This window comes from Thalassophryne amazonica, chromosome 18, assembly GCF_902500255.1.
Source record: "Thalassophryne amazonica chromosome 18, fThaAma1.1, whole genome shotgun sequence".
NCBI lineage: Eukaryota > Metazoa > Chordata > Actinopteri > Batrachoidiformes > Batrachoididae > Thalassophryne > Thalassophryne amazonica.
This window is the reverse complement of record NC_047120.1, coordinates 67,754,445-67,766,689: the sequence shown is the minus strand read 5'-3', so window position 1 is coordinate 67,766,689 and position 12,245 is coordinate 67,754,445. Positions and strand designations below refer to the sequence as shown.

Genomic DNA, 12,245 nt, shown 5'->3' with positions numbered 1-12,245 from the left:
CTCATGGAAAGATTCGACCGGGAAATGGAGGAGCTGAGAAGCATGATGATGAGTCCATCAGACGAGACCAAGGGCAAGCTTTCACATCAAGGCCTGGTCCCAACATATAACCTCAAGGAGCGCATTCAGGAGCTGGTGACCCAGGTTTCGGTTATGACGGAAGAGATGAGACGCCGAGAAGAGCAGGGCGACGTAGACAGTCTGCGGCTGAAATACGACAAAGACCTGGAACATTTGAAGGTGGAAGCCTCCCTTGTCCTTGCCGTCCTCCATGTCTTATGTTCCTTTGTGGCATTCCCAAATCCCCTTCCTTCCTCAATTCCTACTTTTACCTTTGTAACCTTGCTCCCCCAACTTTTGCTCTCTGTTTTGCAAGCAAGTTTTCATCTGTGTTGCATGAATACTAACTTCCTGTAGGTTGCAGTTTTACTGAGGAACCCATTTGTTTTCCTGAAGTTTTTTGGGGAAAAAAATCACCTGTTTAAATCTTTTAGTAACGGAACCGTTAAATGAGACAAATTAAATTTTGAAAGAAAGGTTCCTAAATTTGTTTTTCTCATTGTGAAATGTGTTCCTCTGTTGTTCTTTCAGTCTGCTCATTGACCTAACCCTTTGACTTAGTAGCCCATTTTGTTGACAGTTAACAGAAAAGAGTTGACTCTTAAAAAAAAAAAAAAAAAGTTTTCTCAACTTTGTGAATTTTTTAGAATCCAATTTAATTTTCTTGATTTTAATTTACTCATTGTTTGGGTTCAAACTCTTTTCCTTTGACTGTTTCTATTAACAATTTAAGTCAAGTCTTTTAACATGTTGCTATATAACTTGCAGTTTCTTCAGGTAAGCGTTCACTTCATCAAAATGCCACTCGCACACCAAACATGCTTGAATAAAAAGTGGTAATGGCATAATGGCCAAGACTTGATAGTCACCTGGGGGACTAAACTAAGAACTGAAGGCCAGCTGCTGTTGAAGTCCAACTTTAAAAAAAAAAAAGTGTATATGAGAGATATACAGTTGGTTGTACTTTGTTGTTGGAAGAGTGTTAAGATTCCATCAAACAAATAAAACTTCCTTTTAATGTTCTTGAGCCCCCTTTCATACAGAGGAGTCATGGCCACATTGAGCCACAGCAGGTGGTTCCCGTGTGTGTATACACACTACTTGCCATCACTTTGTTTGGAACCTGGTAACATTCTTCCTGCACCTAACCATGAACACTACCAAGGTTTGGATGAAGGGAAATGCCGTTCTAGATTTCCCTGGACTGCACTTGATGCTTTCTGCTGTCCTGGTCAAGTGCAGCACCGTTCCTGACTCAGCAGTCATTCATAGTCCGAGAAGCTGCACCGTCTGACAATAATTATCCTGGTGTAGAGACGAACGGCAGCTAAGGAACTAAATCAATCAAATGCAAATCATAGAAAAATGCTACCTGTTATACAAACAACCTTGAGAAAAGGTAATGATTATACCCTTCGAGCTGTATTTATTATCAAACACTGGAATTGTGGCCTGTCATTGACGTCACCTTGACTGTGCACACATTCTTCAGTTAGGGGAGACTGGAATTCATGGAACCAAACGGCGTTTTTCTTTATTTTCTTTTTTACATTTAGACTCAGATTGGTAAGTATGATATAAATTCACAAGAAGTGATTACTTGCCTGAAAACATTAAAATAAGTAAAATTTCAGTTTTTATTGTAAAGCAGTTTGTCTGGTTTTTAAAGGGCTGTGTCATTAAACCATTGTCAAATAGGGTTTAGTTAAGCCTCAACAGAATTGACTCTTTCCCAAACAAAGCATCAAATATGATTTAGGGGTGGGGCCTCAGTCCTGGAGCGACCATCCAGGGCAACAACAAAGCGCTGTCAGAGAACGGTTTCATGCAAATTTTAACAATTGTATAAATCATTTTATAAATACAACACTTTTGTTTTTTCTTTTTGCAATGTGGTAAAATCTAATATTTCTTCTTTCTTCTCTTGAATTTGTCAAATTTGTTAAAATCCATATTAAAAAGCTCTTTGCCCAGATAATCCATCTACCTGGGTGCTGTGTCATATCAAGATGCCCATAAAACAACATGATTATTGCACTGGTGCACCTCTGGCTGATCACAATAAACTATCATTCTATAATGTGTGGTTTTTAATCACACATGCCACAGATGTCCCAGGTTTTTGAGGAAGCGTGCAGTTGGCATGCTGACCACAGGAATGTCCACCAGAGCTGTGGCTTTTGAACAGAATAAGTTCACTGCCATCAACAGTCTCCAATGCTGTTTACAGTCAGCCCCAGAACTACAGACCACCACATCTGGCTTCTTGACCTTTAGCATCTCGTGGAATTTTTAAAAGGTGGGCTCATGTCTGAAGTACAAGTATTAAGATTTCTGTTATTCTATCTAAATACTCTGGATACATCTGCTGCTGATGTTGGACCTTACTGCAGCGTCTGGCATTTTATTGTTGGACAGAATTGGGAATATTTTGGCATCCCTGCCCAGGTGCTCTTATGGTTGAAATTATATTTATCTGATCATTCAGTGTGTCTCTTTTTGAAGTATTATATCTAAAAATTTCTTTAGTGAAATGTGGCATACCCCAGGGTTTTATTGTGGGCCCACTGCTGTTTTCACTTTACCTTACCTTTTCACTCTTATGCTGATGATACACAACATTACATGGCCACCAATGTTGCTTGTGATTTTTTTTTTTTTTTTTTTTTTTGGGGGGGGGGGGGGGGGTGGACTCCTGAGACTTCTCAGGAGACCACCATCTCACTCTTCAAGAGTGAGATGGTGGTCAGTGGCTCTCCTCAATATCAACATCACTGTCACCAGATGCTTGGGGTACTATCTCACTGGGCCATGGCCCGTGACTGTTGGAGATGTGAATTTGTGACAAAGCATGCAAATTAGTGACAGATTCTCAGTTGGTATGTTACTAAATTTGTACTAACTACATGTTATCGCATGTCTCCCGAGTTTCATCTGAATGTCGCACGGACTCTTAGCAAAAATGTCCACATGCATGTCGCATGAGCACTGCTCAGATGCCCTGTGGCACTCTCAGGGATGTTGAATGCCACTCGCAGCTGAAATTACACATTTGTTCACAAAGTGCTCAGGGTGGCTGTGGGCTAGTATTATCCTGTTATGTGAAAAGAGGCTGTGGAAATTCCCCGGACTGTAACCAGTAAGGTACAGCCCAAAAATAGTAATAATAATAATAAAACAACGGGAAGAAAAGCCTGGACAGCGCACTCAAACGTGCAGAATGATGTCCAGGAGCTGCGTCTCATCAGTATTATTGTCCCTGCTGGATCCACTATCCTGTCCTCCTGAAAATGACCAGTATATGATCCTCTGCTGTCCAGGCTCTGGGATCCTGTCGAAGCATTCCTCAATGCGCTTCAATGGCCACCTCTCTGTTAATTAATTAATTGCAGAGGATAACAGTAAAGCATTATACTAATTCCTCTAAGGTTCTCCTCAAAAAAAAAAAAATGGCAGGGGAGAAATCACAATAAATCTTATTTCATATGCTTCCTTCACTGCCAGACAGGACTCGTCCAGCCTGCTGATGTGTGCACAGAGGGTCGGAGGCAGCTGACTGGCTGGAGACTGCCGGACTCGCATGGCCACTTCCAGAAGCGCTGTTCCTCTCCAGTCATATAAAATGAAAATCATGCCATCAGCCACTCACAAAGTTCAATCACGATTCTTGCACATTATGACTTGGAGAGACTACATTCAGAGGGTTTTGCGATGCCCGCAATGGCTCTGAGTATTTAGCGAGGATCTTTGTCACCTCACTGACTTTGAACTGTTCCAAATTGATGTGCAACGTCAGCGAGGCACTGCGACTCAAATGAGGGGATAGCGTCACCCAGCAAGCGTCTCGTGAATTCCCTTGCAAATACTGTTCACAAGCTGTTGCAGCCCAGTGAGATAGGACCTGTATGTGGCTCCTCGGTGTGCAGGGGGGGGGGAGTCTGAAACCTCACTGTGCTCTTGGACTCCACCTTTGAGCATTATAACAAAAATGCTCTGTTCTGTTCCGTCTCCATAATATTGCATAGATTTCTTCTCTAAGGATGCAGTGCTGGTTCAAGCATTTCTCACTTTAAGAACTGATTACTGTAATATTTGTAATATTTTATTTTCTGATTTTCCCAGTTGGAGCACGAAACGCTTGTGGATGGTCCAGATAGAATTGCTGAGTTTCTGACAGACATTACTTTCACGGCCACACCACACTGGCTTTCAGTGCACACGAGAGCAGATTTCCAAATTTATTTTTATCTTGCAGAACTTCTGAAGCTTTATTTACTTCCCCGTGCTCAGGGTTCTGCTGCAGGCTTACATTGTGTTCCATAGTTGAGAAAAAAGTCAAGAGGGCTCTTTTTTTCTTCTTCTTCTTATGTTCCTGTTTTTATGTAAAAATCTGCCTGCTGACATAAGAGACTTGACTCCTTTCATTTTAGATGTCTTTTTTCTGTTACCTGCAGTTACCAATAATTAGCCATGTTTTATCTGCTTCTTCATTTTTATTTGTTTATTTTTGATCATGTAGGTGATAAATCATTCATGGTCATGTTTTTAATCTATGAAATATAATTCACAAAGTATCTTTTATTGCTGCGATTTTAAACTGTTTTTCTTGTCCTGTGGTTTGTCTTTTGTTTCATGGGCTTTACGAAGCACTTTGTAAAAGCAGTTTTGAAATTGCTGCACAAATAAAGTTATTATTAATGTCTTAGTAGCGGTTGCGAGCCCCCCCCCCCCCCCCCCCCCCCCCAACATAGGATATAAATATTTACACAACGTGACGTGCTTCCAGGCCGACGTGCCTGTTCTGAGGTCAGTCTTTGGGCGACTCTGGCCTCTGTGGAAACAGTCTGTGCTCACATTTCCACTATTTGGATTGAGTGAGATTAATGCAGGACGCGGAGAAACAACAGGGAGAATAATCTGAACAAGCTGGATATAGTCTGCTACAGCCAAGATACACTCTGGTGTTTTATACGCCATGTATATTTGGGGCTCGGCCACACATACACCCGTTTAGTTTGTAGTTGGTTTGGTTGTATTGATCCTCCATGATCCTGATGGCTGTCTGAACGTTGACCCTTTACCTAAGGAAACTCTGAAGTTCTTGTATTTGATGGCAGAGACTCCACAAGCTTTGGTCCTGTAGTAATTAAAACATCCTTTAGGGCAGAGGTCTCAAACCGGTTCCAGAAAGGGCTGAGAGGGTGCAGGTTTTCTGTGCAACCACCCACTCCAGCAGGTGATTTCACTGATTAACATCACTTTGAGCAGGTGAAATCAGTGAATCAGTGAAATCACCTGCTGGAGTGGGTGGTTGCACAGAAAACCTGCACCCTCTCAGCCCTTTCTGGAACCGGTTTGAGACCTCTGCTTTAGGGGAATCGTGCAGTAGTGCATTTTCTCAGGTATTTGTTCCATGGACAGATTTGGAGTTACAGGTTAATTATAGACGACAACCATCAAGTTTTGTTTTTTGTCCTTTCTCATCTGGGTATTTTGTGTGCCGTCATCAATCTTAATCCTTTATTTGCACTCACGTAGGCTCAACCTGCTTTTTTTTCTAACAGGCTGCAGCTTGCAACTTATTCACTGGAAGTAAATGGATGCCTGCTGGCTTATTGGGATGTGGTCAGAAGAACCTTTTGGTCCGTGAAGTCACTGCTGTCTCGTGTTGTCTTTTAGGCCACCTGTGAGAGAGGTTTTGCTGCTATGGAGGAGTCACATCAGAAGGTGATAGATGAGCTTCAGCGTAAACACCAGCGGGAGCTGGAGAACCTGCAGGAGGAAAAGGAGCGGCTGCTGGCCGAGGAGACGGCAGCCACCATTGCTGGTAAATGGTAGAATTTGGCCCGTTTGTTTGTTTGGTGATGATGCAGCTTTAAAGCGTAAACTGCAGTTGTCTCTTTCATATCGTGTCTCTCTTCTCTCAGCAATTGAAGCTATGAAAAACGCCCACCGGACCGAGTTGGAAAAGGAGCTGGACAAGGCACGCAAGGCCAACAGCAATACGGAGAACGCAGATATCGAGGAAATTCGCAGACAGCACGAGTGAGCTTTCTTCACCATCACTGTCGTGGAGTTTAGGCGCAGCTGCTGTAGTGCAGCAGATAAGAGAATATTTAGAGCGGAATCCTGCAAATGGTGATAAAAGCATCAAATTCGGCAGAAATAGTAATCAGACGATCCTCTTTTGAAAAAACTGATTGGCCACTTTTCAGTTGGCGCTCATGTAGAGGTCAGTTGAAGAATTACACAAGAGTCAAAATTAAAAGATGCTCCAATCATATTGAAACCTATGCTACATTATTTGCCTGATCATAAAGATTCCAAAAAGGTATGGTTTGGATGGTCTGTAACTGAATTCTATGGAGTTATGGGATAAAAACAGCAAGAATGGTGACAGAGGTCATTGTCAGTTTGTACAGGGGTAAAAAGTTAAAGTTGCTCCAATTTTGGTAAAAAGTGATGCAAATTACTAGTTGAATTAACACGGTTTTAATAAGGAATAGGAATAGTTTGGACCGTGTATCATCCTTACTTATCATGTTACGGGGTAACATTTGTCACATGTCATAGAATCCAATAGACGTAGACCTTGTTTGACCTTTACTTTGGAGACCAAGCATTCAACACTGTCAAAACTATTCTATTTATTAATCCTATTAGCTCAACCAATAATTTGCATCACTTTTTACCAAAATTGGAGCAACTTTAACTTTTGACCCCTGTACAAAATGAAACTGACCTTTGTCACCATTCTTGCTGTTTTTATCCCTTAACTCCATAGAATTCAGTCACAGATAGTCCAAACTATACCTTTTTGGAATTTTTATGATCAAGCAAATAATGTGGAATATTTTTCAATATAATTGGAGCATCTTTTAATTTTGACCTCTGTGTAATTATTCAATTGACCCCTACCTGATCACTGATTGAAAAGTCAAGTGGCCTATCGGTTTTTTCCAAAGAGGAGTGTCTAAGGACTATGTATGCCGAATTTGATGCTTTTATCACCATTTGCATGATTGTTTCACTTATCTGCTGCACTACTGGTGCTGTTTCTGTTAATGTGTAGTTTTTATTCTCTGCTGTGCTGTCTGTCTCACCTTGGCAGTATTCTGCAACCAGCTGGTTTGCAGCAGTAGCCTCAGTCTTTTCCCTCGCCGTTGTTCACAGGGAGGAGTTGTGCTCATTCCAGCGAGAGATCGAGGTTTTGTCGGAGCAGTATTCCCAAAAGTGTCTGGAAAACGCTCACCTGGCCCAGGCGCTGGAGGCGGAGAGGCAGGCCCTCAGGCAGTGTCAGCGAGAAAACCAGGAGCTCAACGCGCACAACCAAGTGAGTTCCAACACAGTCGCTCAGCTGCAGCTTCTCACGGCTGGAGAGACGGCAGTGTGCGTTGGTTGTGGTTTTTTGGCGTCGTTCCTCCGTCCATCCTGTGCTGTTTCTGTTAGGAGCTGAACAACCGTCTCGCAGCAGAGATCACAAAGATGCGCTCCATGAGCACAGAGGATGGAGTCGACACGGGCACCACCATCCAGGGAAAAGAACTCTACGAGTTAGAGGTACGGATCCGCAAACGTCAGTCACACACAGACTGTATATTAAACAGAAACATACACTATTCTTGCTTCTTTTTTGTTCTTAATTTACCAGGTGATGCTGAGGGTGAAGGAGTCTGAGGTCCAGTACCTGAAGCAGGAAATTAACTCACTGAAAGATGAGCTTCAAGCTGCCCAGAGAGTAAATTTCCCCCGTCGTTAGACACCGCCGACGTTCAGAGCCGGCAGTTAAATCTAAACTGAAACTGTGTGTTTGCAGGACAAGAAATACGCAACAGATAAGTACAAGGACATCTACACCGAGCTGAGTATCGTCAAGGCCAAAGCGGAGCAGGATCTGAGCCGGCTCAGAGACCAGCTGCAGCTGGCGCACGAGGCGCTTGGGGAACCCTCGCCGGAGGATGTGGAGCGAGGAGGATACGGTGAGAAAATGTCACCCAACACACCTGACATGGAAGTGCAGCCAAATGATGTATAACTTGTTCTTTTTTTCCCTCCCCTCCCACTGTAACTTTTCTCTCTAGATATCATGAAGTCCAAAAGCAACCCCGACATTCTCAAGATGGCAGCCGCTGCTGCCAAACGCTCAGAGCGCACCATGAGGTCAAAGGTCAGCTTTGTGGCTCAGTGGTTAATAATTGAACCCATCTGGCATGGCACTGTTTTTTCTTTGTGCACTGAAGAAGCTTCACTTTTCACTTTGCTTTTGGAAATCTTCCATTGAGCATTAAAAAAATAAAAATCTGATTTGCTGCCATCTGCAGGTCATGTGTGCAGTTGCATGCAGCATGCACTGTTCAGCAGTGACCCCGCTGAGCTGCACGAGCGTGTCTCTGTTTACAGCGTGCGCTCTGCCTGATGATTGGACTGTGATGCATGAGTCAACCTCTTATCCGTCTAACACACTGTTGCTGGTGCGTTTCCCCCCTTTCTGTCCTCAGTCTGCGAGTCGTGACATGCCCTGGGACAGTTAGGGCCACTGAGGACGTGTAGGCTTCCCCCCCCCTCCTTTAGGTAAAGCAGACACACCCACGGGTGTCAAGCATTTCGCCTTTTCCTCTAAATGCCACTGAGTCTTCATATTCGTGTTCGTGGTTCTCTCCTGTGCAGACGCGCGGTGGCGCTCTGAGCTGATTTTATCACCTTCTCTCCGTCTCCTCTCATACTCTCTGTCTCTGGTTGACGTTGTGTCCCAGCAGGGTGTGTCCGCCTAACAAAATGGTAACTTTGGTTCCAGCTTATGAGGATTTTGTTCTTTTTTTCTTTGGGTTTGTTGTTTGGATGTTAGGAATTTATATTTTGGCATTTTAGAAACCAAATTGATCACTTTCAAACATTTCCACTTGATACACTTCCATCCCATGTAGATTTTTTTTTTTTTTTTTTTTTAACAGGTGTGAGAATTCTCCACAAATATGCGAGTTTGCACAAGACTGGTGACGTGCCGATTAATACAGAGCCGTGTTACTTTTTCCACTGCTGAAAAGATGTGCATTCTTTTTAAATTGGACATCTTTAGTTTCTGCCCAGTTAGCATAGCTGTAACAACCGTGCTTAGACGACCTCACAGTACGTTGTTATGGTTATGCTGATTGGCTGCAATCCAACTTCACCAGCACTGGAAAATGCTCCATGGGTCCACAAGTCAATTCTCCGTATCACTTCTAGTTACATATGAACCAGCGTGGGGGGGCACTAATGTTATTTTGCCAAGATTCTTGAACCTTTCACTATCATCCACCATGAATGGTGTTTGGAGATGCGTGAGAATAACAGGATCACGACTGAAAGGTAACGTGTAACAATACAGTGCAGTTGGCAGGTCCTGGGAAGTCAAACTGTTCACTGGAGTGAAAGTAACAGAAAGTTCGACTACTACAAAATCCACTATGTTAACAAGGCAATGCATTCTGGGTTGATATGGTCAGTTGCTAGGGTTACGGCACCGTTCTCCCACAAAACCTGATATCTGGATCTATAGACCTTGTTTTGTTCTCAATGTAAAATTATATAATTAGAACAAAAATCTAATTTCTCAGATTCCAGCATTACGATAAACTAGAGTGTTTCCTGTGGGGATCCACGGGCTCTAGATTGGGTAGTGTTTATAGGTAGCTGACATTTTTGTGGTAATAAATTAAGCAAAGCTTGTATAATGAGTTAGAATGGCATGTGAGTGCAAAATGTTTTTAAAACCTTAGACCTCAACAATTTTTAGAAGGAAAAACTCTGTCCTTGCATTTCCTGTTAATTACATAATTAAATGTTAATTTACTGTCTTAATGTATTGATAAATTGTTTAGGTTCTTGTTATCATATACACTATTATTATTATTTTATTTCTACTTCTATTTTGTCATTTGATTTTTAAATGGACCACAATGGAAATAAGTGTTTTCACTTTCTTGTGTCATCTATGTATTTTTAATGTATTTACAATTATATTATGTACTTACATTGAACTTAAAATCACTCACCACACTCACGTTTTTAAATATAAAGATGACTTGCCACCCTGTACTAGAATGGCGTGAGTCCAGAAAGTAGTTAGCAACATGCACACACAGCTGCTGTAAACAGGTGGTTTTAATTTGTCAGACAGACAGTGGCTGAAGACATTAAAACCACTAAACATTTCACTCATGGTACCAGCATGAAACTTAAGTCACTCATGGTAAGAGCAGCATGAGACCTATCTAAACTGACTAAACAAATTGAGCTACAAACACACAATAAATAACACCAACACTGTTAAACTAACAAAAAACACTGACATTTAAACCCTCAAAACCAGAACTCCCATGGTGCATTGCAGCACAACAGCCATTGTTTATTGGTTAGCTAAAATTGCTCATTTCTCCAAAATATTTGTCCTATCAACTTTCCATTTTAGCAGCATTCATCCTTGACCCAAAATACATAAGCATGGCAAATCTCACCTCTCCCCTGTTTCTTTGTGATCGAAGCCACACACACACACACAGGCCACTTGGCTATTATAATATAAAATTTGACATTTTCAACAAAAAAAACACTATACACACTATAATTAGTGACTTTACTTAAATGTAGCAGTTTGGTCTCCAAAGCTAAAGTTGTCAAACTGCAAGCGAACACAACACGAATGCTTTATTCAGTGTTACCCAAAGTGTGTTTCTGTCTCTGTTGGGGAACAGTGGGCGTGTTCACCAAACATTTGTCGCCTTTGATACCAACGTCTGTTTCTCTCTCTCTCTGTCCAGAGTCTGAAGGAGGGGCTGACGGCCGAGCAGAGACTCCACCTGTTTGAAAATAAAGACACTAAAGAGTTCTGACAGCAGCACCAACTCGATTCAACTCGCTGCATGTTTAGAAGCAAACTATTATTTTAGCTTTGTAATTATTTAGCAACACTACACACTGGTCATAAAAAGTGTTATATTGAAAAAAAAACATGGTATGAAGTTTGAAGTTAATGTCTAGAGTTTTCATTCCATGCACTCCAGTTAACTGTGACTTTTTTTTTGCTGCCATCTTACTGTAAATACTGTTTTTAATTGCGCGCCTGTCATGCGTACACTAAACCCACAACTGTGTAAGCTACTGTTTTAACTCTATAGACTGTGTCCACGGCCAAAAGCACAAATGTGATTATCGGCTAAAACGCAAACTACGTATTGACGATTTAGTAATAACCAGCTATAGGAACTAGTCCTGCATCCAGATATGCACGTTGCAGTTGCTATGGTCATTATGCACATATTCACTATGTCATCGCTTCAGCTTGGGTGGACGTGTGAAATCTGTCAAAGAGGAAAAAAAAAGTGCAAGCACCTGCTACATACGTTTGCTTTGTCGCCCGACTTGTCTGCTTAGGAATGCTGAATGACAGCATCGCTGCAGCTCCCACATAAGTGTAGAAAACTGACAGCTGAATGCACATGGAGGGGATCACAGACTATTGTTTAAATATATATGAAAGAAAGTTTATATTGGTTTTTCCCCCCTCGCTCACTGCAGTCATCGGTCCAGCTGTACAGTCATTGGAGGTGGTCATGTTTGTAGTCTCAGTGGCAGTCCCTTTGTATTTATTTAAATGGTTGGGATTTTTCTTTCACATTCCCACTCCTCTGTACTCTGACTGTAAATACAAAGCAAATATACACCAACTGACGACAGGTTAATTAGCAATAAATATTTTTGCACCCTTTCTACTGTGTTTGGAACACTTTGTGGTGTGTGCGTGTGCATGCTAGACCTCCTGGCAAAACTATTGTATCTGCATTAATAGTAAATGTCCACCAGGTGGAGACATTGCTCCATTTCAAGAACCTTGAGTATTTGCTGCTGTGGGACACTGCCAACGACCACCAATCTCTTGCTTATATTAGGTGTGTGGGGGTTTATCGGATAAAAGGTTGGACACACTTTTCTGTTCAGTCGATGTGTAAAAACCTTGAAATTTAATTTGACCACACTACACATATTCCCTATGTGAGCAAGGACAAAGCCATTATTATAAAATTGACATTAAAAAGTTTGATAGCCAGTAGGTTTGTAACGCACTAGCCCGGCGATGATGATGTATCTTTAACAATAAAATATATACCGTATATGTAAAGCATATGTGTATGCATGAATGACGGCTA

At 41.8% G+C, this 12,245-nt stretch overlaps 1 protein-coding gene across 3 annotated transcripts in view; it reads left to right on the top strand.

Moving 5' to 3' along the window:
• mprip (myosin phosphatase Rho interacting protein) overlaps positions 1-11,807 on the top strand; it is a 67,973-nt gene extending 56,166 nt beyond the window's left edge. For all 3 annotated transcript variants that reach the window (XM_034193250.1, XM_034193251.1, XM_034193249.1), the window contains 8 exons: positions 5,740-5,887; positions 5,988-6,105; positions 7,234-7,393; positions 7,510-7,620; positions 7,712-7,798; positions 7,877-8,039; positions 8,142-8,227; positions 10,860-11,807. In XM_034193250.1, the coding sequence (XP_034049141.1) occupies positions 5,740-5,887; positions 5,988-6,105; positions 7,234-7,393; positions 7,510-7,620; positions 7,712-7,798; positions 7,877-8,039; positions 8,142-8,227; positions 10,860-10,931 (945 nt within the window). In that variant the 3' untranslated portion in view covers positions 10,932-11,807. The remainder of the gene's footprint in view (positions 1-5,739; positions 5,888-5,987; positions 6,106-7,233; positions 7,394-7,509; positions 7,621-7,711; positions 7,799-7,876; positions 8,040-8,141; positions 8,228-10,859) is intronic.
• The last annotated feature ends 438 nt before the right edge of the window (positions 11,808-12,245 follow it).